The sequence below is a fragment of the Peromyscus leucopus genome, chromosome 3 (assembly GCF_004664715.2).
Source record: "Peromyscus leucopus breed LL Stock chromosome 3, UCI_PerLeu_2.1, whole genome shotgun sequence".
In the NCBI taxonomy this organism is placed as follows: Eukaryota; Metazoa; Chordata; class Mammalia; order Rodentia; family Cricetidae; genus Peromyscus; species Peromyscus leucopus.
Window position 1 is genome coordinate 142,398,444 of NC_051065.1, and position 27,929 is coordinate 142,426,372.

Genomic DNA, 27,929 nt, shown 5'->3' on the forward strand with positions numbered 1-27,929 from the left:
ACACACAGTTGTGGATGGTCTGGAAGTTGATTTCTACTGAAGATGTATAATTTTGATGAAGAGAATATCCTAGGATATGCTTTATAACTAGATCTATTGCCCCACAAGGACTGTAAGATACTTAAAAGCCTGCTTTGTTCCTTAAACTCAGACTAACATAAGAAAACAACAATTTCACCCCAGTCTATGATAAGCTAAATACATTTCACTGATTTGGAACCTCAGAGCAGTTTCAAACTAGACTGAATATTTCTGGAAATAAGTCATAACTTAAAAACTTTACAGATACGCACAAGGTCAGAGTTGCAGATGTCTAACCAGGGTTTTCTTTTCTTTCTTTTTTTTTTTCTTGGTTTATTAAGACAGGGATTCTCTGTGTAGCCTGGGGGCCTGTCCTGAAACTCACTCTGTAGACCAAGCTAACCTCGAATTCGCAGATATCTGCCTGCCTCTGCCTCCCAAGTGCTGGTTATTAACACAAAGACTCAAATATTATGTCAATTCTTCACTTGCCAAGTCTAGCCGATAAAGACCTGACTCCCTGTGCAGATCTCTCAGCAGCCTGTCTCACCACTGTGCCCCTAGTCTCAGGTCACAGTTGATACACAAGGAGCCTTGGAACATTGAGTTGCCATGGTGAATGGATCTGCCCCTTATTGTTTACTCAAGGATGCACTATGACCTTCAGAGGTAGCCTTGTAACTCTTTGTTATTGAAAAAAGCCTCCTGAAAAATATGTATATAGCTGTGCAGAACAGAACTAGAAAGAATTAGAACTTAGAAGGAATTAGAACTAAGAAGAATTAGAGCTGTAAAGAAAATTAGAGCTGAAGAATAAAGAGCATGACCTGACAAGATCGTATGTGAAGTTATAGAAATCTTTCTATCTTCACTCTTGAAAAGTCTGAGTTACTCTAGGTAGTGGCTTAGTAGCTGGATTCAAAGGCAGCTAAAATCAACATGGCCTCAGGCAGCAACAAGAACCACAGACACCTACATGGGCCCCAGTGGCAGGATGGACCACAGATATCAACATAGCCTCAGGCTGCAGCATAGATCATAGATGGCCTGTGATCTGTGTTACATCCACACAGCCTCTGGATGTAACACAGATCACAGACATCAACATGGCCTTCAGCAGCAGCATGGACAATGAACATCAACATGGCCTCAGACAGCAGACAAGGTCAATGGACATCCACTTGTCTTCTGGAAGAAGTATGGACCAAGAATATCAATATGGTCTAAGGCTGAATCATGGATCAGGGACACCAACATGGTCTCTATTGGCAACACAGACCACAGACATCAAACAAGGCCTCTGGTGGTAGCTCAGACCAGGGGCACCAACATGGGCTCCAATGGCAACAGGGACAATGGGCATCAACAAAGGCCTCCGGCAGTAGCAAAATCCACTGACTTCAGCATGGCCCCAGGTAGCATCATGAACAAGGGATGCCAACATGGCTTGATGTCAACTGTGACAGCACAGACCATGGACCAAATCATGAATATCAATATGGCCTCCAGTGGTAGCACAGACCACAGAGGCCAACAGGGTCCCTACTGGTAATAGGAGCCATGCTAATCAGCATGGCCCCCAGAAGCATCTCAGACTGTGGACAGGAGCACGGCCTCAGGGGGCAGCACAGACTAGAACATCAACACAGCTCCAGGCGAGAACACAGACCAGGGACGTCCGATTGGTCTCCAGTAACAATATGCTCCATGGGTATCAACACAGCCTGCAACGGCAGACAGAACCATGACTCCAGAAGAGCCCCAGCTGTAGCACGGACCACGTAAAGCACCATGGAGTCTGGTGGCAGCACACACCATGGAGATTTTCTGAGAAGGCCCAATCCAGAAAATGAACCATTCTCCATCTTGGATATCCCAACGTTGCTCAGATTCAGGGGGGTCGTGGAGCTGGGTAGTGCATTGTGGGCAGAGGTGGCAAGAGATCCAGGCTGCTGTTTACCACCCTGCCAGCACCAGGTTTCCTGAGGAGGCCCAATCCAGAAAATGAACTGTTCTCCATCACAGATCCTGATGTTCCTCAGAGCCTGGGTGATCGTAGACTATCACTAGGACTGGTCTGGGATATCCTGTGGTTGCCCAGAGACAGGGTGATCTTTCGGCTGGGCAGGGTATCTGAGGCAGGACCCACTCGAGCTCCAGGCCTCTGCACATCTCTCTGTCCTTGGTGAAGGTCGTCCTGCTGACTTATTGGGTATGACCATCATACCTGTGGCCCATGGGCAGCTCCACAGCAGTGTTGTCTCCAGTTGGAACCAAGAACCCACCCTACAAACCAACCTCTTGAATCAGCCTTCAAACATTTTTTAAAGGTTCTGACAACAGATATTCCAGACATGTGAGAGCACATTTACTGAAGATACAACCATTCTCTCTGACACTTTTCCCTGACTTTCTAACAGAAGGACATCACTCTTGCTTTGGCTTGGGTTGCTGAGGCTGTGGCATTGGAGTGTGAGGCTCCTCCTTGGTGGTTGCAGACCAGTGACGTGGCCTGGTGCAGGATACCCAGAGCTGTGGGGGAAGGGTGCAGGAGGATGCCTCCCCTCTAGCCCTCTATAGCAGCCATGTATGCTGCAGCCATCTTGGCTCAATATTGTCCTCCCCTCATTTTTTTAAGGTCTCAGTGATTCAAAGGAAAAACTAATGGAAAAAATCATATCTGGTCATAAAAGAGAAGGTCACTAATGCTGACAGGATTGCTATTCACATTTAAGATATGAGTACCAACTCATACCAAAGCACTGAAATTAATTTAGAATCTCTCAAAGATACCCAAACACTCTTAAGTATAGATGTCTATGATGGTTTTCATCTTGGATATCACCACGGATTATGAATTGACTTTGATAATTTTAGAAGATAAACAAATGAGTCAGTGACTATAGATAACATGTTACAGGTCTCTCATGATATCTTTGACACAAGCTATGAAACTTCTGGGCACTATAAAGTTTAGCTCTTGGGCTTGCTACAAATCCACTTCCTGGGCATGTACTCCTTGCCACTGCTGATCCCTCTGTCACTCAGGTAGGCATATTGTCCTTCTCCTCGGATGGGAACCCTAAAACAAAAAACAAAATTTCTGCAGAGTCTGTCATTGCATTCACTTCTGCAATGATAGCTCACTCGTCTCCACTGCTTATTTATAACATGGATCACATAAAGGCAGAGCCAGGAGGAATCACCAGCACGAGATTTACACCTAGTGACTTTTGCATTCTCAGGGTTTGATGTGATGACCAGACCTTTGACATTCGTCCATGTTGAAGCCTGAACTGTGTCTACAAAGCATTGACTGGTACTTGCTGCCATGTTCAAATGAACTTCAGCCATGGGTAGCACCACAGGGTGATCATCAATTCTATCTTGAAGTATTTTTCACATGTATAAAAGTGGGAGGAAACATACCACTTAGTAAATTGCTGAAAGGTCTTTAATGATGGACATGACTAGGGCTCTATTTCACTGTTCCAGTAAAATGGGCCTATTCAAATGGCTATGCTCACATCCAGGAGCTGTCTGGGGTGCTCTTTGATGATGAGACTTCAGAGGAGGTTCCCAAAGCCCCTGGAGTCTCTGCTTCTGTGACAGGTGCAGCTGTGCAAACAGCTGTCTGACAAGTCCCAGCTGTTCTGCAGTGGCTTCCTGGGGTTTCAGAGCCCTTAGCAGCCATCAGCAGTTCTGCCTACACCCCACAAGGGCAGTCATCAGCAAGGAAAGATTTTCAAGTGGTGATAGCACAAAACATCTACCCCAGGTGCCACCATCATCCTTAAGATTTGGAGTAAAACAACACTAAGTAAATCCAATGGATTTAAATTTGTCCAGATGTGGAGTTCACTGGAGATTGACTGTGGCATGTACCACCAACCTACCCCTCAAGGCACACCTCCAGCCTAAAGGTTTATGTTTCCAGTACAACTGGCTCCACATGACACTGCCTTTCATTTCTCATAACCACAACTCACACACATCACAACACAAGAAAAGAGGTCTGAAAACATACAAGTCGTTATATTTAGTGTTGTCTGTCCACGTCCATGGGTGTTGTGTTGACTCTCTGTGCAGGCCAATCCAGTAGGCAGAATCATTCTTGTGTCCATTTAGGAAATCCTGTCATAATACACAGGAAGCAAATACATGTGTCTCTCAGCTTCAGATGACCATGGAGTCTCTGCCCTACAGCCTCCTCTCAGGATGGCAACAGGTTTGAACTCAGGATAATCGACTAAATAGCCCTCAGTTCTCAGTGGATGCATTTTACTACCGTAATCCATAGTACACTGACCACCACCCACCCTTCTGCAGCTGAGCAAGTCCCTTGTTAAGCCTGTATTCGCAATTATTAATAGTTGTCACCTTAAGTATGCAACACCTGCCAACTTGGACAAAGACTGACAGGACCACCATGTCTCTCAGTCAAACATATGTCTGGCCATGCAGGTTGACTATTAGCATTACAGGACAGAATATCTTTGGAATGTCTCAGGGCTCCAGACAGATGAGTTATCATCATAAATGGCACATACTACCATGTGTCCCATGTCCCTCAATTCCTAGGGTGTAATCCTTCCTCACACTTCAGCTTGGAGCTCCCTATCTCAAAGAAGTAAATATTCAACAGAACAAACAACAAACCAATTCCTGATCCTTTCTTACCAGATCCTCCTGGCTCTCAAATTGAGCTAGTTGAGCATTGTGTTCCACACAGAATTTCTGGCTGGATATCCAGTCTGTTAGGTTTTCAGAAAAATAGAAATATTTACTCCCATTTCCAATCCAGTCAATTGAGCAAGCAGTATGGTTATTTTCATTCTTTCCTCCTCCTGTAATGACAACATAAAGAAAACTCTTCACTTCTCTGGATTTAATTATGGTTAAATACCAGTATGCAAATCACGACATGGTCAAAATAGGTTTTTGATACCAAAACTTTGATCAAGGATTTCCTCTTATCATGTACACACACATGAAATCCATATGAAAATATACTGGCTATCATTAGAGGATGTCAGAACGGCAATCATTAAGAAATCTCACAACAGATGTCAGAACTCTGGGCAGAAATTGGGACAATTATTCACTTCTGGAGAAAGTATAACTTGTACATCCAGTATGGAGTCTCCTTTAAAAATTACAAATCGACCTTTTGTGTCTAAGCTATAACACTCCTGGGCAAATATCAAGAGAACACTACATCATAACACAGAGATACTTGCACATCCATGCTTATTAATGGCTCTCTATTTACAATAGTAACAAAATGAACGAAATAGATGCCCATCAATTGACTAACAGAACATGACAATGAATTACATATATAAACTCAGACATAAAGAACAATGAAAGTTGCAGCAAAGTGGAGGACCTAGAAAATATAATATTAAATAAGGTCACACAAACTCAGAAAAGACCCCATGCACTCCCCCATATGCTTATCCTAACCCATAATGTACAGTGTAAACAGCTGTGAGTATGGGCATAGTGTAACACCAAGAACAAGGAAGAGTAGCATAAGGTGAAGAGGAAGGACAGGATGCAGCAAAGGGCACATAAGCTATGAACAGGGTTATAAAGAGCATTATTTTTCTAGTTTCAACTTTGCTGGTGTTTTTTTTTATACTTTGTGACTGATAAGTGTATAACAATGTAAATACAGCAAAAGTCTAAAACCATAACCCAAGTTCCTTGGCTTCAGGTTGTCTATTCTCACTGTGTGGAAGTTCATTGAGATATATAGGGTTTGGAACTTTCAAGTGCTGGAGTGGTTATGTTGATGGAGCTTTGTGATATGTTCATTTGTGAGTCTATTATAATAAGCTGGGGTGTGTGTGTGTGTGTGTGTGTGTGTGTGTGTGTGTGTGTGTGTAAGAATTTCTGAATGTGTGTGTGTGTGCACGAATATGTGTAAGAAACCCTGAATGCAGCAAGTTTTCAGAGGGCTGCTTAGAAAAATAAAAACATTTTTCTTTCATAACTTTGTATTTTTCTCCTTTAACAGATAAGAACAAATGCATGGCTCTTTGAAGGGATTTTGAGCCTAGAAATGAGTAATTTGATAAGAAATATTAAATACTAGAAATGACCCACATGCACACACACACTCACTTATTTTTAGTGTAGGGCAACTTGTTGTAGCTGTTCCCTGTTCTCGTGTGCAGTACCATGAGGCTTTAATGAAAGGGACAAATACAACAGGAAAGGAAGATTACTGTGTCTTCTTTTTATCTGACTCTTTTCACAGTTACATAACAGTTTAGGTTACACTGACTGTCTTCTTGGGAAATGTTTGTCCAAGTTTAGACTTGTGTATTATTCATTGACATTGTTAAAGTTGATTTTATAAAACAGTATCATGAATCATTTATTCTAGCTATGGCAGGAAAGCTATACAATATTTTATCACATTATTCAAAAGAGTCTAAAAATGAGAGCTTGGGAATCACATATTTCTGGAACATTCGATTTAATATTTTCAGACCATGGTTGAAGATCATGGTTGGGGTGGGGTTCTGTACTTTGCCCAACCACATTGCTCTTCACTCCCCTCACTTCCCTTAGCTGCAGCAGCCTCCTTGAGGCTACTCCTTTGGGTTTTCCTTTCCTTGTTCTCTGACTTCATTTGGTCTCCCATGTGGACATATGTCTCCAGCATCTCTGTCTAGAGGTTGCCGAATGCCATCTTCCCAGGGATGCTGAGCCTGGCCTCCTGTGCACACCACAGCCTGTGCTGATCCTTCACTGCATCTTCTTGCTAGACCCCAAGTTCCCAGAGAACAGGAATTTCCAGTGAGTTTTCTCCCCAGCCCTCCCCACAGTGCCTGGCTCACAGTGGTCAGTAAGTCTAAGTGACAATGTGGATGTGGACAGAACGCTGCAGAATCTGGAGATGAGTCACTCACCTGACGGTGACAAAACTAAGGGAAACACAACTGCAGCTACAACAACCATAAAGATGATGATCCCTGCCCAGCAGCAGAGACGCTTAACAGGAAACACAGACTCGATGATTCTGTGAAATTTTCCTTGGAGCTTTTCACCTGTAAAATATGAATATAGGAATGCCAACTTCTTAAGGAAAACGAAAGAAACTGACCACAAAAACCCACTTCACAACTGCCCACAAGTACCTGAAAGGACACTGCAAATCCCTTTCAGAGAAGGTCCTGGTCCATAAAGGATGCCATGGTGGAAAGAAGACTAGAGAGGGTGGAAACAGAACCTTGACCAGGGTCTTCCAGTTCCTGAACTAAGGGTGAATCATCAAAGAGCAAGAAACAACAGGAGTGAGGAGCAGTGGGAAGCAACAACAATAGTCAGCTGGATTTCTCTCCATAAAGTGTTCTGGTTAGAAGGAGGAACAGACACATTAGGGGAAAATCAGTGTAATTAGACCTATGAACAAACTAAGAAAAGAAGAAAAATAGAAATATCTCAATAAACACACCAAAAGTGTGTGAAAATTAGGAATCAGAGGAACTTCCTCAACCCTACAAAAGTTATCCATTAAAAACAAAACGATAAGCCGGGCGGTGGTGGCGCACACCTTTAATCCCAGCACTCGGGAGGCAGAGGCAGGTGGATCTCTGGGAGTTCGAGGCCAGCCTGGGCTACCAAGTGAGTTCCAGGAAAGGCGCAAAGCTACGCAGAGAAACCCTGTCTCGAAAAAAACAAAAACAAAAAAAAAAAAAAAAAAAACCGATAAATCCAACTGCAGTCTGCTTCATTCTTAAAGGTGCAGTTATAAAGGCTTTATCAGCAATCAGGAGCAGGAGTAGGATGTCTGCTCACTACTACAGGATGACTTTTCACAGGAGGGCCTCACCAGAGCAAGGAAATGGGGTCATGTGGGTGGAGAATGGCTCAGCAGTTAAGACCATTGGCTTCTCTTCCAGAGGACACAGGCTCAATTACTAGCACCTACAAAGTAGCTTTCAACTGTGCACAACTCCAGTTCCAGGAGACACATCACCCTATTCTGGCTTCTATAGTCACCAGGATGCATGTGATGAACAAATGTGTGGGCCAAACAGCCATACACATAAAAAGAAAGTTTCTTAACGAAAGATGGAAAGTTTACACTTCTTGAAAACAGATGAAAGTGTTTCTCTTCACAGATGACATGGTCCTATGTGCATAAAAATTCTAACAACTCTATAAAAGACTACTGGATGTAAAAAATGAGTTTACAAAGCTGCAGGACACAATGTCAGCATGGCAAAGTCAGTTGCATTTTACTGTCAAAAGGAAGTTAACATGTAAGACCGCACCATTTACAGTAATGCCAAAAACCACAAAATTATAAATCTAAAAAAAAGTTCATAATCAGCATAATAAAAACTACATGTAAAATTATGAAGAAATCAGGACAGGGCTGGAGAGTTAGCTCAGTGGTGAAGAGCACTTGTTGCTCTTGCAGAGGATCTGGGTTTGATTCCAGCACCCACATAGTAGCTTACAATCATCTTTAATTCCAGTTTCAGAAATCTGATACCTTTCCTGACCTTGGTGGGCATTAGGAATGCATGTGATGCATAGATATTTCTGCAGGGAAAACACTCATATGCATAAAATTTTTAAATTAAAAAAAAGAAATCAAGGCAGATCTAAACACATAATTGTTGCAGGATATTTGTTCACACAGACACTCCAAGACTGCCAATAAAGTGTAACATTGAATCATGGGCAGAGCTAGTGACTAGCTGACCAGAATTAGCCATGGATGTTGTGTAGGACCTGAGAGAGAGAGAGAGAGAGAGAGAGAGAGAGAGAGAGAGAGAGAGAGAGAGAGAGAGAGAGAGAGTAGGGAGGGCCTAAGAAAGATTCCCAGGCCATTTTGGATTGGGGAAGGCAAGAGACAGGAGGCAATTGTTCGCTTCTCCACTGCTTCTCTGATCAATCACGTTTTTTTACCCCATTACTTGACTGTGGGGCATTTACCCACCAACCCCACAGTTCCCCAGAGTTTTCTTGAGTGTGAGCAGCAGGAAATATTAGATAGAAGGATTTAGATTATGGAGATAAACAGATAGAAAATAAAGGATAGCCTCGAGAGGGCCTGGAACCTATTCCAATGAGCCCTGACTGTTTCTGCCCCAGAATATTTATGGAGACACCAAGGGGTGGAGCAAAAGACCTCCCCCACCCCCACCTCCCACCCCCGCCCCAAACACAGCCAAGTGCAGACCATTTCAGACATCTGAACTCAGGCCCCTGGCCCTAATCATCCTCTATGCGGACGGACGTGCTAGGTAAAGCCACAAGGAACCTGAAAATGAGCTCCCACAGGTCCCCCTTTCTTAATATATAAAAAATTACTCATTATTAATAGTTTACAGCATTCTCCATAGCTGTTACACCTCCCAGTATGGGAGTAGAAGATGATAAAGATGGTATTTCTTTTTTTGATTAGGTCCAAGATGATTACAGCAGTCTTAGGTGCATCAAGCCCTTTCTAAACCAAAAACTTAATGCAATCGCACACTTAAAGAATCCCTTAGCATCATCATTACCATTACCAGGTTAATATAAATATTGCTATGCATATTCACAGCTCTCCCAATCTTACACAACTCAAAGCAAATTCTTAACAGAACCATTTGAATTAACAAATATAGTGCTATATATAGTTAACAATTTTCTCAATCTTACAACTTTAACTCTTAATAGAATCATTTGAATTTTCTTGCTAACAGAACATAGGAAAAACTTCGATGTATTCACATCAAACTTAAATATTTCCTTAACTCCACAAAACCAGGGTACATTAATATCAATAGGTTAAACATAATTTCTGCAAACATGCATTTAAATAGACTAAGGAATATTAACTCTCCCCTTTATAATTTTTTAAGCAAAATCTCTAGCCTAGTTAGAAAACCCAAACTTTTCTATTTAAACAGTTCCATTTGCAACACAAAACCAGTTCCATAAATAATTCCATTTTTATATAAACAGTTCCATAAAACAATTCATGAATCACCAATTAATAAAGCATATATGCATACATAAATTACATCTTGATTCTAGGTAGAAACAATAAATTTCTTAATTTAAACAGTTCCAGAAAACAGTTCCTAGGTCATTACTATAAGTACATTCAAAAGTATCCCATTGCAATGAAATCACTATTGTTCATTTCATTTATTAAATCCCAAAATTCAAATACATTATGGTACTAGCCTTCCAAATATGAAGAAATTCATAACCAAAATCTTTTTGTAGTTTTATCTCATTATTTTAAGTTCAAAAAAAGTAAATTCTGATATCAGACTTCAACTTCCAAATATGAAGAGACGTTTTACAACCAGAACTTTTTGCAGTTAAAATTTTAGTTCAAACAAGCGTCTCTGCAACTTTCGTTCTCAAGAACAGAGATCTTTTCAGTTACAGTAGTATTCTAAATCCCATCATTTTTGGTGTTAGCTCAGGTTTTTCTGTGTTGTGTTGATTTTCCATGGATCTCAGCTGCGGATGCCTTGTTGTGCTGGTTCTGGCATCCGCCATTCTTAGCTTCTTAGCAGTTTCTGGAGCTTTTGAAACCATTCAGACTGCCTACTTTGCAGTCTACTGGGACACTAACCTTCTGTGTCTCAGGTTCTTTCACCATATACATTAAGAATAGACTCACACTTAACATTTACACTTTTTTACAAACTCACATATAACATATTTTGCCTTGCAAAGCATTTAGACTCACATTCAACTGTGGTATTGTATTCCCCCAAATATTGTGCATGCTAATAAACTTATCTGGGGTCAGAGACAGAGCAGCCACAATCTTAAACATAAAGGATAGGCAGTGGTAGCACATGCCTTTAATCCTAGCATTCCAGAGGCAGAGATCCATGTGCTCAAGGATACAGCCAGGCATGGTGACTCATCACGCCTTTAATCCCAGAAATAAGTCTTTAATCCGAGGGAGTGGTGGTAGAAAGCAGAAAGATATATAAGGCATGAGGACCAGAAACTAGAAGCATTTGGCTAGCAGCATTTGGCTGGTTAAGCATTTGGCTGGTTAAGCATTCAGGCTTTTGAGCAGCAGTTCAGCTGAGACCCATTCAGGATGAGAACTCAGAGGCCTCCAGTCTGAGGAGACAAGAACAGCTGAGCATCCGGCTAGGTGAGGTAGCTGTGGCTTGTTCTGTCTCTCTGATATTCCAGTGTTCACCCCAATAACTGGCCTCAGGTTTGATTTTATTAATAAGAACTTTTAAGATTCATGCTACATCTTACACTTTTTTACAAACTCACATATAACATTAACATCTACTTATTTATACTTCTTAAGGAAACTATAGAACTACTTTAGCAAATATATTTCTTATTTACTTCTTATTTTCATCTTTTACAACTAGAATCTTTACTTATTTACGTATATTTACATATACAAATTCTTATTTAAACTTACATTTACAGCTAGCATCTTTACTTCTTACAAGCTTATTACTACATGTCTTAAGACTACCTTAGATACTTCTTGCAAGCTTATATTCTTAGAGGAACTCTATAGATCCATTTTACAAACTTATATAGGGCTACAATTAGCATATATTTAACTTAGTAAACACCTAAAGATTTCTTAACACAGATCTAACAAAACAAAATAATTTCTACAAACTCACATATCTTATTTTCATTTTTTTCTACTACTGTTAATTATCATCACTATTCTCTATAAGAAAGATTCTCTTAACTAGACAGGAAGTACGTACATCATTTCTAAAGTTTAGAGTTTGTAGTCAGCTTTGCTATACAACACTGGGATTTAGTGAGTGTTGTTGTTATAGAATTGTGATAGTTGTTGCTAGGGGACTGCAACCTTCCCAGTTCGAAGCCACATCCTAAAGTTGTCGAGTTCTCTCACCCATTCCAGAACCGGCAGAGATGCACTGTCAGCGGTAGACAGTCTTTAACTAGAGGCTGTCCCTTCACCCAAATTCATAATAGCTCCCCTAAGTGCTTCAATTCAGACAAACGTTTCTATTACAGCAGTACTTTGGGTTTGTTCTACCGAAATACTTCACTTCATGCTGAGGGTGAAATTACTGTATTTAGCTGCTATAAAGCTCTTCGCCAAATACTGCACAGCTATTAGGTGATATAAAGTATTTTTCTAAAGGAGCTAGTAAAGCCTAAAGCAGCACAGCTCCTAACTCTATTTCCTCACTGTTTGCATTAACCAGTGACAAAACCTCAGAAACACTAATGGAGCCACTTTCATTCTGGTTCCTTTATAGGAATGTCATTGGAGCTGACCTTCCTTAGTTCCACGCTCCTTACCAAAGCTCCTTACCAAAGCTCCGGTAACCATCGAGCTTCATTCTCCTCTTGTGAAAAAACACAAACATGTCCTGGACCCCATATTAACACAGGATCGGGATCCTTCCATAATCCTGAGCAGGAATCATTCCATTTCACTTGAGCAAAGTCTCTTGGATGCCACTGTGCCAAAATCTATCTGTGGCAGACTGCTCACAGACATCCATATTCAAAAAGTTCAGAATAAAAAGAGCATGATTTAATGCATTATGTGGTGATTGAAGGTAAATTTCTTTTTTGTCTTTCTGAAAGTTAAAGGCTCTAGTTTTTAAGTTTAAGACAACTTTTTGTTTGAGAGAGAAAGATTAAGGCTTTTTAGAGAGATTTTTTTCCCCAAAATTTTCCAAGAAAAGCTTTTTAGTTTAAGAGAAAGAGTTTTCTTTTCCCAAGAGAGAAAGACCAACTTTTCCAAAACTTCTAAACTCTAAACTTTGGCTTTTTACAACCCCATTTTTGCCTCAGGGAGAAAACACTTTCTCCTGCTGCTTGGACTTAGCATTTCAGCTGTCCCCAGGTCAAAAGCTTCCATAAGAAACTTTTTCTTCCCCATAAGCTCAAAGAAGAGCTTTTTTTTACTACCCATAAGCTCAAAGGAAGTTTTTTCCCCCAGTTTGCATTCATAACCCCCAAAATTAGAAAATTGAAGAGTTTTTCTGTCTAGTTGCTTTTAGTTACTTAAATTTTTCCTACATGATCTTACATTTCTAAGTTTTTCCTACACTATATTACTACACTATACTTTATATTTTTCACAGATAGAAATTGAAAAATAGAAGATAGAAAATTTTGACAGAAGAGAATTTTTTGCACTGCAGCATCGGACATCTAGTCCATTTTTCCTGTTCTCTCAAGGATAAAACCCCTGCCCCTCAACTATACATATATATATATATATATATATATATATATATATATATATATATATATATTTCATAACACTGGCATGCCACTTTCCACTAGCAGGGCTGACTCACACTTTTGCCAAAAACTCTGTAATAAAACTATTATTTTCCTTCTTCTTTAGTCCCTATTACTTTGTCTTTAGTCCCTGTTAATTTGTCTTTAGTTCCTCCCCCTTTTTTGTCTTTAGTCCCCCTTTTTTTCTTTAGTCCCTTTTTTCTTTTTTCTTTAGTCTCTGTTTATAGCGCCATTTTGAGGGGTATTTACCCACCAACCCCACCATCCCCAGAGTTTTCTTGAGTGTGAGCAGCAGGAAATATTAGATAGAAAGATTTAGATTGTGAAGATAAACAGGTAGAAAATAAAGGATAGCCTCGAGAGGGCCTGGAATCTAATGAGCCCTGACTGTCTCTGCCCCAGGGTATTTATAGAGATGCCAAGAGATGGAGCAAAAGACCTCCCCCACACCCCCACCAACACAGCCAAGTGCAGACCATTTCAGACCTGCACTCAGGCCCCTGGCCCTAATCATCCTCTATGCGGACCTGCTGGGTAAAGCCATGAGGAACCTGAAAATGGGCTCCCACACTTGACTCCCAAGTTTTATTCAACAACAGAACAATATAAGTAAATACTTCACATAATAAACTGGAACACTCAATATTGCTCATATGTCAACAATTCCTGGGCAGTTTATATATGCAACAGTTTCACTGCCTGGGGGGTGATTACCTTCAGAAAAAAAATTCATAGCACCAAATTACATGAAAGGTACTATGAAAATTTAAAAAAGAAACTAGAACAGTCCAAAATGATTCTGAAAAAGAAGGGACGAATTCAGAGATCATTCTGCCTAATCTCATTACTTATGGGAACAGGAATAAAGACAGCCTGGTGCTTGCAAAAGAGTAGACACTAGAACAATACAGCAGAAAAAAAAGACTCAGAAGTTAGATCAAACATGTGTGGTCAACAGATATTTAACAGAGATGTACGGTTGTTAGACAGGGAAAGGGTGGCACCGCTCCATATGTGCTACTGAAACAACCTGGTGTCTGTCTGCTAAAAACAAGACGCGAGATAGACTGTAGACCCAAGCATGGAGCTTAATATTATTTTGTTTGTTATTTGTTTGTTATTGTTTTTGTTTTTGGAGACAGGGCTTCTTTGTGTAGCTTTGGAACCTGTCCCAGAACTCACTCTGTAGCCCAGGCTGGCCTTGAACTCACAGAAATCCACCTCCCTCTGGCTCCTGAGTGCTAGGATTAAAGGCATGTGCCACCAATGCCTGGCCAAAGCTTAATATTGTAAAGTCATTTAATTCCTTAAAAAGTGAAGAGAATGTCTCTGAACTTGTCTTAGGCAAAAATCATCTTAGATTCAAGAGAAATTTGACTGTCTATATAACAGGAGGTTGATGTGACTCTAACGCCTTTCTTTTAGAAAGGCAAAATTGTGCAGCCACTATAAAACTATGCAAGAACTGCACAATATGGTGGTGTGCCCCCATCCTACCCATATAAACCCATACTGAAAGGAAAGACTGCATTGAAGTTTTAGAAAAAAGAAAAAGAAACTTTTATATGTATATTTGTAGCAGCTTTAAGGATCATTGTTGAAAGAAAGAAAGAAAGAAAGAAAGAGAGAGAGAGAGAAATTAAGAAAGAAAGAATGAATGAATGAATGAATGAAAGAAATGCAACATTTGCAATCATTCAAATGTCCCTAAGCTGATGACAATGTAAACAAATCTCTCAACAGAAGAAACAAGTCAGACCCCAAGCCTGCACTTGCCTATTTCTCATACCACTTTACCAGGCTAAATGTCCCAAGGCTTCTGACTCAAAAGTCTCTAAACTAAACTTATCAAGTTTAAGCAAGCTTAAAGGCAGGGACCTGCAAGAAACTGCCTCCTTCTGTTTACTTTGAAAAGCGACTCAAACTGCCATGAGTCAGGTAGACAGGCCAGGCAGTGGAGGCCAACAGGGACATTCAGGCCGGGCAGTAGCCAGCAGAGACATACAGGCCCAGCAGCGGCCCACAGAGGTAGACAGCCTAGCGACAGAGACAAGCAGACACAGCTTGGAACAGGGACACCTCTAACCCCAACACCCAGGGAAGAAGCTATCTCCATGGGACGGAACCAGAACGAATCTGAACATTCCATCTGAGGACAACCCAGGGCCCAGCTGCTGATCCTGCAAAACCCAACAACTTGGAGGTGTTGGTGAGACTACCCCACTCAGCTGAAACCCATCTAGGAGAGGATTCAGATCCCTACAGTTTGAAGTCTGAAGAAACAAGATCAGCTGAGGAGTTGATGAATGAATAAAACGTGACCTGGGAACACAGAAGAAGGCCCTGCCCAGCCAACAAACCAGATCACCAGAATCATAAGTATATACTTCACTGACTGAGATCAGCTGCCCCTGAAGAAACAGCCCAATAACACCAATTTAACCAAGAACTCCTACTAAACCAAGATTAAAAATTAGAACAAGAGAGGCACTCTCAGACACAGATACTACCTGCACCGCACAGAGGAAGAGATGAGTAGACACCAGTGCAAAAATACAGGCAACAACATAAAGACCTATATGGCAACATCAGAATGTAGTGATTCTACACCTGCAAGACCTGAACATACCAAGACAGAAGAAACAGAAGAAATCAACCCTAAAAATGACTTTAAGAAGATGATAGAGGCCCTTAAAGAAGAAATAAAACATTCCCTCAAAGAGGAAATAAAAACTTCCCTTAAAGAGGAAAAGAAAAACGCCATTAAAGAGGAAATAAAAAACTTCCCTTACAGAGGAAATGAAAAACTCCATTAAAGAGGAAATAAAAAACTCCCTTAAAGAAATGGAAGAAAAAACGAACAAAAAATGGGAAGAAATCAAAGAAAGCCAAGAAAAATCAATTAAACAAATGAAAGAAACATTCCAAGATCCCAAGACCTGAAAAATGAATTTGAGACAATAAAGAAAACACATGCTGAGGGAATGCTGGAAATAGAAATCCTGACCAGATGAGCAGGAACTACAGAAACAAGCATGATCAACTGATTACAAGAGATGGAACAGAGAATCTCTGACACTGAAGACACAATAGAGAAAATAAATTTGTCAGTCAAAGAAAACACTAAAGAAAAAAAAGTCATAACACAAAACGTCCAGGAATTTTGGGACACCATGAAAAGACCATAGAAGAAGGAGAAGAATACCAACTCAAAGGCACAGAAAATATATTCAACAAAATCATAGAAGAAAACTTTCCTAATCTAAAGAAAGAAATACCTATGAAGATACAAGAAGCTTACAGAACACCGAATAGGCTGGATCCAAAAAAAAAAAAAATCCCCTCACCACATAATAATCAAAACACTAAACACACAGAAAAAGAAAAAATATTAAGAGCCGCAAAGGAAAAAGACCAAGTAACATATAAAGGCAAACCCATCAGAATAACACCAGACTTCTCAATAGAGACTATAAAAGCTAGAAGATCATGGACAAATCTCATGCAGAGACCACGGATGCCAACCCAGACTATTATACCCAGCAAAACTCTCAGTCACCATAGGCGGAGTAAACAAAATACTCCAGAATAAAACCAGATTTAATCAATACCTGTCCACAAACCCAGCCCTACAGAAAGCACTAGAAGGGAAAATCCAACCCAAAGAAGCTAAACACATCCATGAAAAATCAAGCAATAGATAATCCCACACCAACATACACCACAGAAGGACAACACAACACAACCACAAAAAATAACAGGAATTAACAATCACTGGTCATTAATACCCATCAATATCAATGGTCTGAACTCACCTATAAAAAGACACAGGCTAACAGAATGGATAAGAAAACAGGACCCATCCATCTGTAGCATACAAGAAACACACCTTAACTTCAAAGACAGACGCTACCTCTGAGTAAAGGGCTGGGAAAAGGCTTTCCAAGCAAATGGACCTAAGAAACAAGCTGTTGTAGCTATCCTAATATCTAATAAAATAGACTTCAAACTAAAATCAATCAAAAGAGACCAGGATGGACATTACATATTTATCACAGGAAAAATCCACCAAGATGAAGTCTCGATTCTAAACATTTATGCTTCAAATACAAAAGCACCCACATTCATAAAAGAAACACTACTAAAGTTTAAAACGCACATCAAACCCCACACATTAGTAGTGGGAGATTTTAACACACCACTTTCACCAAAAGATAGATCTACCAGACTGAAACTTAACAAAGAAATAAAGGACCTAACAGATGTTATGACTCAAATGGACCTAATAGATATCTACAGAATATTCCATCCTAACACAAAAGAATATACCTTCTTCTCAGCACCCCATGGAACCTTCTCAAAAATTGACCACATGCTTGGACACAAAAGAAATCTCAACAGATACAAAAAAAATTGGAATAACCTCCTGTATCTTATCAGACCACCATGCCTTAAAGTTAGACCTCAACAACAACAAAAATTATAGAAAACCCACAAACTCATGGAAACTGAATAATGCCCACCTGAAACATCAATGGGTCAAGGAAGAAATAAAGAAAGAAATTAAAGAGTTCCTAGAATTCAATGAAAATAAAAGTACAACATACCCAAACTTATGGGACACTATGAAAGCAGTGCTAAGAGGAAAATTCATAGCTCTAAATGCACACATAAAGAAGATGGAGCAATCCCATACCAATGAATTAAAAGCACAACTGAAAGCTCTAGAACAAAAAGAAACAAACTCACCCAGGAGAAATAGACGCCAGGAAATAATCAAATTGAGGACTGAAATCAACGAAATAGAAAACAAGAGAACAATACAAAAAATCAATGAAACAAAGAGTTGGTTCTTTGAAAAAATCAACAAGATAGACAAACCCCTAGCCAAATTATCCAAAAGGCAAAGAGAGAGCACCCAAATTCACAAAATCAGAAATGAAAAGGGAGATATAACAACAGACAACGAGGAAATCCAGAGAATCATCAGATCATACTTCAAAAACCTGTACTCCACAAAAATGGAAAACCAGGAAGAAATGGACAATTTTCTGGATAAATACCACATACCAAAATTAAATCAAGACCAGATAAACCATTTAAATAGACCAATAACCCCTAAAGAAATAGAAACAGTCATCAAAAGTCTCCCAACCAAAAAAAGCCCAGGACCAGATGGTTTCCGTGCAGAATTCTACCAGACTTTCAAAGAAGAACTAATACCAATACTCTTCAAAGTGTTCCACACAATAGAAACAGAAGGAACACTACCGAACTCTTTTTATGAGGCTACAATTACCCTGTTACCCAAACCACACAAAGATGCAACAAAGAAAGAGAACTACAGACCAATTTCCCTCATGAACATTGATGCAAAAATACTCAACAAAATTTTGGCAAACCGAATCCAAGAATACATCAAAACAATCATCCATCACGACCAAGTAGGATTCATCCCAGGGATGCAAGGATGGTTCAACATATGAAAATCAATCAATGTAATACACCATATAAACAAACTGAAAGAAAAAAACCACATGATCATCTCCTTAGATGCTGAAAAAGCCTTTAACAAAATCCAACACCCCTTCATGATAAAGGTCTTAGAAAGATCAGGAATACAAGGAACATTTCTAAACATAATAAAAGCAATTTATAGCAAGCCAACAGCAAACATCAAATTAAATGGAGAGAAACTCAAAGCGATACCACTAAATTCAGGAACAAGACAAAGCTGTCCACTCTCCCCATATTTATTCAATATAGTACTAGAAGTTCTAGCTAGAGCAAGAAGACAACAAAAGGAGATCAAAGGGATACAAATTGGCAAGGAACAAGTCAAACTTTCACTATTTGCAGATGATATGATAGTATACATAAGTGACCCCAAAAACTCTACCAGGGAACTCCTACAGCTGATAAACTCCTTCAGTAAAGTGGCAGGATACAAGATCAACTCAAAAAAATCAGTAGCCCTCCTATACACAAATGATAAAAGATCTGAGAAAGAAGTCAGAGAAACATCACCCTTTACAATAGCCACAAATAATATAAAATACCTTGGGATAACACTAACGAAACAAGTGAAGGACCTTTTTGATAAGAACTTTAAATCTCTAAAGAAAGAAATTGAAGAAGATATCAGAAAATTGGAAGGATCTCCCATGCTCATGGATAGGTAGGATTAACATAGTAAAAATGGCAATCTTACCAAAAGCAATCTACAGATTCAATGCAATCCCCATCAAAATCCCAACACAATTCTTCACAGACTTGGAAAGAAAAATACTCAACTTCATATGGAAAAACAAAAGACCCAGGATAGCTAAAAGAATCCTATACGATAAAGCAACCTTTGGAGGCATCACCATCCCTGACCTCAAACTCTACTATAGAGCTATAGTAATAAAAACAGCTTGGTACTGGTATAAAAACCGACATATGGACCAATGGAATCGAATTGAATACTCTGACATTAATCCATGCACATATGAACACCTGGTTTTTGACAAAGGAGCCAAAACTATACAATGGAAAAAAGAAAGTATCTTCAACAAATGGTGCTGGCATAACTGGATGTCAATATGTAAAAGATTACAAATAGATCCATATCTGTCACCATGCACAAAACTCAAGTCCAAGTGAATCAAAGACCTGAACATAAATCCAGTTACACTAAACTTAATAGAAAAGAAAATAGGAAGCACTCTTGAACGCATTGGCACCGGAGACCTTTTCCTAAATAAAACACCAACAGCACAGACCCTGAGCACAATTAATAAATGGGACCTCTCAAAATTGAGAAGATTTTGCAGGGCAAAAGACACAGTCAATAAGACAAAAAGACAGCCAACAGAATGGGAAAAGATCTTCACTAACCCCACATCTGACAGAGGATTGATCTCCACAGTATATAAAGAACTCAAGAAACTAGACATCAAAATACTGAACAGTCCAATTAAAAAAATGGGCTAAAGAGCTAAACAGAGAATTCACAAAACAAGAACTACAAATGGCTGAAAGACATTTAAAGAAATGCTCAACATCCTTAATCATCAGAGAAATGCAAATCAAAATGACTCTGAGATACCACCTTACACCTGTTAGAATGGCTATAATCAAAAACACCAATGACAACCAATGTTGGAGAGGATGTGGAGCAAAGGGAACACTCCTCCACTGTTGGTGGGAATGTAAACTTGTACAACCACTGTGGAAATTAGTATGGCAGTTTCTCAGAAAATTAGGAATAGAACTACCTCAAGACCCAGCCATCCCACTCTTGGGCATATACCCAAGGAATGCTGATTCATACCATAAAGATACATGCTCAGCTATGTTCATAGCAGCACTATTTGTAATAGCCAGAACCTGGAAACAACCTAGATGCCCATCAACGGAAGAATGGATGGAAAAAATGTGGTACATATACACAATGGAGTACTACTCAGCAGAGAAAAACAATGAAAGCATGAAAATTGCAGGCAAATGGATGGAACTAGAAAAAATCATCCTAAGTGAGGTAACCCAAACCCAGAAAGACAGTTATGGTATGTACTCACTCATAAGTGGATTCTAGATATAAAATAAAGAACAATCAGACCACAACCCATAGAACCATAGAGGCTACATATATAGCATGGAGGTCCCTAGGATGACTGTGGCTTATAATAAATTTTGGTTTTACTCAATTATTGAAAAAAAATAGCCAAATGAATGGAAACACATGAACTATGAACCAAAGGCTGAGGGGCTCCCAGCTGGATCAGGCCCTCTGAATAGGTGAGACAGTTGATTGGCTTGATCAGTTTGGGAGGCATCTAGGCAGTGGGACCAAGTCCTGTGCTCATTGCATGAGTTGGTTGTTTGAAACCTGGAGCTTATGCAGGGACACTTGGCTCAGTCTGGGAGGAAGGGACTGGACCTGCCTGGACTGAGTCTACCAGGTTGATCGCAGTCCTCAGGAGAGGACTTGCCCTGGAGGAGGTGGGAATGGGGGTAGGCTGGGGTAAGGGGAGGGAGTGGGAGGGGGGAGAATAGGGGAACCCGTGGCTGATATGTAGAAATGAATGTAAAATAAAATAAAGTAAAAAAAAAAAAACTGCCATGATTCACTTCCTCTTCTCACTTCTTTACAAGTTTCCTGCCAGATTTTCTTAAGTTCTTGGTATAACATTTGATTATGTGGTGCTTGTGTACTTCTGAATTCAGAGCACTGCTCCTGTGCCGGTGGTGCTGTGGACTGTCTCTTAGATCTAGCCAGCGGTGTGTCTGACACACTATTGATAGACACTGTACTATGTGAAGAGCAGAATGCAATGCTGTGTTGACGTGAAAGAAGTCAAATGTGAAGTCTCTGCCTCAGGGATCCGTTTTGTGGCATTCTGGAAAAGTAAGTGTGTAAGGGCTGGGGGCAGAGGTACAGAGTGTCTGCAACAGGGAATGGGGAAGTTGGAGTAGGGTAGGGGGCAGGGAGTCTATATCCTTTGTAAACTATTGTCTTAGATCTATTTTATGTGTATGAGTGTTTTGTCTGTGTGTATGTGTATATGTGTACTACATGCATGCCTAGTGTGGGGGGTTCTGAGAAGTGTGTTAGATCCCTGGAATTGGAGTTAGAGGTGAGTGTGTGAGCCACCATATAGATGCTGGGAATCAAACCCAGTCCTCTGTAAGAGCAATAAATGTTCTTAATGGTTGAGCCAACTCTCCAGCCCCTATATATCTTGACGAAGAATGCATGATTATATGTTTTCCAAAGTGATGAAGATGTACATCAAGTGAATTATTTTTACTGAATGCAAACTATACCTTTTTACAAAGTTTCCACTGACTTTAACCATACCTTTTGCTTGGTTTCACATATCTAAAATACCAGGAAGTCTCTCCCTTTAACAAAGGAGGAGAGGATATGTAGGACTGGAAGGCTTTAAGCACTAAACTGTGGCCTTTGAATTTTGGGTCCACACAAAACACTCAACCTTCATTCTTCCCAGTTATACAAAGATATAGGGTAATTCTCACGTGATCATTTCCAGCCCTAGCTCTTCTCAGCATGTGAGCATTCTGGTTTCCCTGGGTTCTACCCCTCATAGCTCCTTACACTCCCTATAGAAAGTAAATCTTGGGAGATTTCTAAACTCCTCCTTATTTTGAATACATAGACTTCCTTATGATTTCTAGTTTTGCATCGTACTAAAAAAAAAAAAAAATGTTTCCAAATCTAAGAAAATAATATAAACTCCTGTCTGATTTTAGCTAGTTCTTTCAAACTAACAAGCAGTGTTAGGTTTCAATGCCTGACCAATTTCTCTCGACATGTCATCCAGATTCACCCATGTTATCACTAAAGAGGACATCCTCTCTTATTGGTGCGTAGTTTATCATTATATATGAGAGTTGATAAGTTTTGGATTCTCAGTTATTGGATATCCTCCACCACTGATGCAATAAGTCAATCAAGCAGAATTTGTAAATCCAGGTTTATTCTGAACAGAGCAAAGCATCTCCCTAGTGTTTCTTGTACAGCCTGTAGGTGTGGTCTTGGTCATCTCCAGGAGGGACTGATTTGGCAGGCTTTCTAAGGGGAGGGGCCACTACTTGGTGGGCTTTCTGAGGGGGCAGGGTCTGGAAAGGAAAGAGTAGAACCAAAGCATGGGCCTCCACCACCTCCAGCTAGAGATGCCCCAACAGGAGTATGGATCACAATTTTCCTCATTTATTCACTGATAGATGAAGATGTGTTCCATGGTCTAGCTATTGTGAACAGTGTTATAATACACAATCAAGTACAAATATCTCTTGGGGGAGGTAGAGAGGAAGTAGACATTATTTACTATAAAAAGGTATCAGGCCTGGTGTTTAAAGGCACAGTAGGATGAGTACAGTTTACAAAAACATACAGTATTTCTAAAAATAGCTGAGAGGGTTTCAATATATTCACCATAATGAAACAAGGAGTGTGTGTTAATTCTAATGTGCCAATCAAAAAACACATCCTACTCTGTGTTGGAATTCCCAGTCACTCCTCCAGCTATATTGTGATACCTCAGTAAAACACCCCACTCTATCCCCTACAGACAAAGAGAAGCTTAAACCAGGATTCCTAAGTGTAGATAAAAACTTAGACCCCTTTTCCCCAGGTGGCTGTATCTGCTACAGGGACTTTGGAAAACACAGAATCAGGATATTCGACCAAAAGACTAAAAAAAGGGAGGCGGGTTAAAATAAATTATATGGTCTGTGCCTTTAAGAACTAGCCTCACAAGGTAAGGGGAGTGCTCCTTCCAACCTCCCTGCTGTGAGTGAGATATTTGGAAGAGCCTCCCTGGAGGCTTGTAAACTTAGAAAACACCTTACTTTTGCATTCTGTACCTAAAGTCTCCAGTGGCAGCTTTGGGAATGCTATCTAGGCACAACAAGACCCTCACTCTATTGTCTCAAAAAGGGGGCCTTAGACAAAGATATCTCAATATAGATAGACCCACGCCAGTTTCAAGTCCCCAGAAATGATGGTGCCAGCCCCAGGAACTCAAAAGAACAAAGTCAGGATGTCTGATGGTAACCAATTAACAAGATGCCCCTCTCCGGAGATAACATGACCAGACCCACAGAGGAGTTGTAAAACTCCTGACAGGGCAAACAGATAAGCTAGAATAAGATAAAATCCAGGCCCTGGAAAAACTGGACCAATCAAGGATGGACCCGTACTAACCCCCTCCCCTCTAAGAAATTTTATGGGTTTTGCCTATAAAAACTAACTTCCCCAAGAAAGAGTAACTCTTCCCTGCCTCACTTGAGATGGCTTGAGATGAGTTCCCTGTCATGACCTGCAGCAGAAGTAAACCTTGCTTTTGCATTCTGGTATGCTCTTCCTTGGTGGTCTCTCTGGGGGTTATGATCTGGGCACAACAATATGACCACACATGTGCAGTTCAGTAGCCTTATGTCCTACATTAATCCCTGCACTGCCTTATCATGCAATGTGCACATGTGTGGTGTAGCTCCCTAAGCCCATATGCACATGTGCAGGGGAATCCATAAAAAGCAGGACACAGACCTCTCCTCCTCTTCTTCCTTCTCTTTCTCCCCTCTCCCCCCTCCTCCTCTCTCTTCCCCTACCCTTACCCCCTCCCCTCTCCCCTCTCCTCCTACCCCCTACCCCCCTCCCTCTCTTCCAGAGGCCTGGTCATGCTATCTTCTGTCCCTCCCCTCTCCCTTCTAATAAAATTCAGCTCTAATAAAGGATTTTGTCGTGACTCGTGACATTTCCTAGCATGCTAAAAGCACCTCCTTAAAACCAACACTCTGGCCCTGAGCTGTTGGGACTGGTTGACCAACAGAGCCCCCACTGGCAGGAGAAAAACCTTGCTGGGTTTGGTTTAAGCCGCCCTGGGCTTTGTCTCCAGCCTGGAAGGTGATGAAGAAGGCCGCCATCTTGGGGGTTCACCATCTGTTCACCTGAGTCACAGCCTTCACGGCATTTATCTAACCCCTGATCCCTCAGAAGTATATGACTTACCTGAGAAACAGTAGTATTATTCATGGGCTTTCTCTTTTGGTATTAGTCAGAGGAGGTTAAACTGTTACAGAACCTGTGGTGGGTTCGAGAGAGTGGAGTCCACCAGAGGCAGAGGAAAAGATGAAAGTGTTAGAGAAGTTGCAGGGGGCCCGAGACAGCTGAGTCCACAGACAGCAGATGCCACAACTTTCTCCTAAGTCAGTTTGTTTAAGGACGTTGTCCACTGCTGTGAGGACTTGCCCGCCGTTTCCAACCCACAGAAAAGTCTGGAGAAGGAAGGAAATCTTTACTTTGGTAACTTTTCCAAGCACAGTAAGTGCTCTGACTTACAGGAGGAGTATGTGACTTGCAGGCACCTGGAGGGCCCAGCCACAACTCAAAGTCAGGGGCAGCAGAGGACGCGGACACCTCTGGATCTCCCCTAAGCAGGGTGGGTTCTTCAGTCTGTTTAAGGGTCCTGGGTAGGTGTGAAGAACCAAAGCACCCCCATTTCAAGCAAGCCTCTCACCCCAGCATGAAACAGGCCTGAGTTTCAAGATTCTCAGAGCTGCTGACACGGGTCCCAGGACAAAGTCAGGATGTTTGAAGAGCCATCTGGTAGCAATTGATTAACCACAGAATGCCCCAATTCCGGAGATGGTCAAAGAACAAAGTCAGGATGTTTGAAGGACTATCTGGTAATAATTGATTAACCACAGAATGCACCAATGCCAGAGGGAGTCTATAAAGTTTGACCAACAACCAGTTTAAACTACAAAGCAAGATAACACAGAAATCCTGGAAAGCCCCTAAAACCTGAGCCAATCAGAATTGTACCCGTACTAGCACCCCTAACAGATGTAACCTTGTGGTTTTTCCCTTTAAAAACTGAGCTTGTGGGCACCTCCTCCAGCCTCTACTAAGTTGGATGGCTTGACAAGGTCCCTGCTGCGCAGCTTGACCTACTTCAACAAACCTTGATTTTGCATTTCGGTGAGTTCCTGTCTCTGGTGGTCTCTTGGGGGTCTCGCACTCAGGGCACAACAGGTGTGGAGGAGGGGCACTTTAGGTGTGCACTGGATGGCCCAGATAGGGCCCAGGGATTCCAGGGAGGCCTGGTTAGATTGCCTTCCTCTTCACTTTGTCCCCCAGCTCCCAGACTGTGTTTCCCACCACCACAGCAGGGGGCTGTCCACCTAGAGGAACTTGGCTTGATCTCCTGAGGCTGACACTAGACCCCTGAGCTAACAATAATTGTGAACTCTGTTTTTCAAGAACTATTCTATTCCTAAACAAAAATATGAAAGTGGGGGTGAAGCCATGGCTCAGATGTGGAGAGCGCTTGCTGCCCTTGGAGAGAGAGGACTCAGTTCATTTCCAGCACCCACATGGTGGCTCACAATTGTCTAAGTCCAGTTCCAGGGGATTCAACACCTTCTTCTGACCTCTGTGAGCACCAGGCATGCATGTGGTGCACTAACAGGCAGGCAAAACTCCCACACACATAAAATAAAGTGAAACTTTAAAAAATTAAAGGTAAATGGATTTAAAGAATGAAATATAACTGCTTTTTTTAAAATGAGAAGATACAGTTTTAAAGTAGAATTCTCCAATGTCCTTTTCCCACCATTTACCATAAAGTAAAACTGCAGATGGATTTGAGGGTGGGATTGATCTCCCATTCTGCCCTACTGAAAAACCTGGCATGTAACAATAGGAACAGTAGGATTGAGATTGTTCCCTGATGCCACAGAATCATTTAAGGCCAGGAATATACGGGTGCCCTAAGGGAGGGGGAGAATTTCTGACAGCCCTGAAGTCTGGGGTAAAGGCGCACATGGGGAGGAGAGCAGGAGGGACAGAGGACATGGGCTGTGGGTTCAGGAATGGAGGTGGAGGGGAGGTTGGAAGAGGGGCACTTTAGGTGTGCACTGGATAGCAGGGATGTGTCTGAGCATGTCCAAGGTCCTCCCACCAATCCTCTAGTAATCCGGATGCCTTCTTTGCTTTAGAAACTCAGAAGGGCTATTTATCTCTCTCCCTGAGGTAGCTGGGTTCTCAGAATCAAGTAGGAATGCGGGGGCCGGGCGGCGGCAAGTGTCTCTAAGACTACAGGGAAATGCAATCTGATGGGCGGCTATTTCAATCCTAACTCCTATAACATATCGCTACAGTTCTTTTAATTACTGTGAGTGAGGCAAGAGTTAATCCCAGCCTCACAGGCTACTTCTGTCTACACACACATTACCTCACTCTGGCGGAAACCAGTGGATCGAAAATTCCAGATACCGGAGAAGAGTGCACCAACAAGTTGGCTGTTGGTTGCTCTTCCCCAAACGTATTTAAGTAACATACGCCATGAAAGAGAATACAGAATTACACAGGTGCGTTCTTACCCACCCTAGAGCTCCTCACCACCCCACCCCAACCAATACCCACCCCACCCCCGCTCCCCAGCTGCTACAGATCTCTAGAGACACCTGTGGCAGGCTAACACAGGAAGATTCTGCTCCCCTAGTGAAGTTCCATCTCTCCCTTAAACTTAGTTATTAAATACATACGGTTTTCTCCCACGCCAACTGGCAAGGAGGACTCTGCAGTTAACTTTCTCTTGAAGGCTTTATAGCTCATATCTTCTTCCTTGTAAAGCAAATCTCAAATGGATGAAGAGGTTTGTGGTGGGCGGGTTTTCAAACCAGCTGACTTGGAGGCTCTGCCCAGCTCGGCAGTGATTTGTAGACAGATTAATCAATCCTGAATATATCCGCCCTTTGGGCACATAAAACCTGCTTTTGGGAGAAACAAATTTGGAGAGGGATTGTGACAGGAAATTTGGTATACCATAAAAGAAATAAACAGAGCTAAGACATGTTTTAGATTTTGACACTGCAAAATGCTTATTAATTACAGCAACTTCACACACTTTACCCTTCTGCCAAGGTGGGATGACAGGGGATGTCTCACTGTCCTGCGGAAATCAACCTAAAAACAAAACAACTACAAAAGGGGGATATGTAATTGCCAGCCCTTTTAAGCCTTGTGGAAATGGAAGTTTCTGGAAAGAAACAGCAACTTCCACAGAACCTTCCACACCCCTGAGTGATTAACACTTAGTCACACTAGATGGTTTGAAAATCTGTGAGTTCAG

The 27,929-nt window shown here is 41.2% G+C and overlaps 1 protein-coding gene across 1 annotated transcript; it reads right to left on the reverse strand.

The window, feature by feature from the left end:
- Positions 1-2,367: 2,367 nt before the first annotated feature.
- On the reverse strand, positions 2,368-27,929 carry LOC114701466 (C-type lectin domain family 2 member H-like). The gene is made up of 5 exons (XM_037204100.1): positions 27,343-27,929; positions 6,945-7,082; positions 4,702-4,868; positions 4,049-4,155; positions 2,368-3,103 (listed from the first exon to the last, which is right to left on the reverse strand). Exons 1-5 carry the CDS (start codon positions 27,410-27,412, stop codon positions 2,995-2,997), a joined length of 591 nt encoding a protein of 196 aa, XP_037059995.1. The 5' UTR covers positions 27,413-27,929; the 3' UTR covers positions 2,368-2,994.

Coding starts and splice junctions, on each gene's coding strand:
- LOC114701466 (XM_037204100.1), bottom strand. CDS start 27,412: ATGAGCTATAAAGCCTTCAAGAGAAAGTTAACTGCAGAGTCCTCCTTG. Junction 7,083..27,342: donor AGTTGGCGTGGGAGAAAACC/GTATGTATTTAA, acceptor CATATTTTACAG/GTGAAAAGCTCCAAGGAAAA. Junction 3,104..4,048: donor AACACTAAATATAACGACTT/GTATGTTTTCAG, acceptor TTTTTGTTTTAG/GGTTCCCATCCGAGGAGAAG.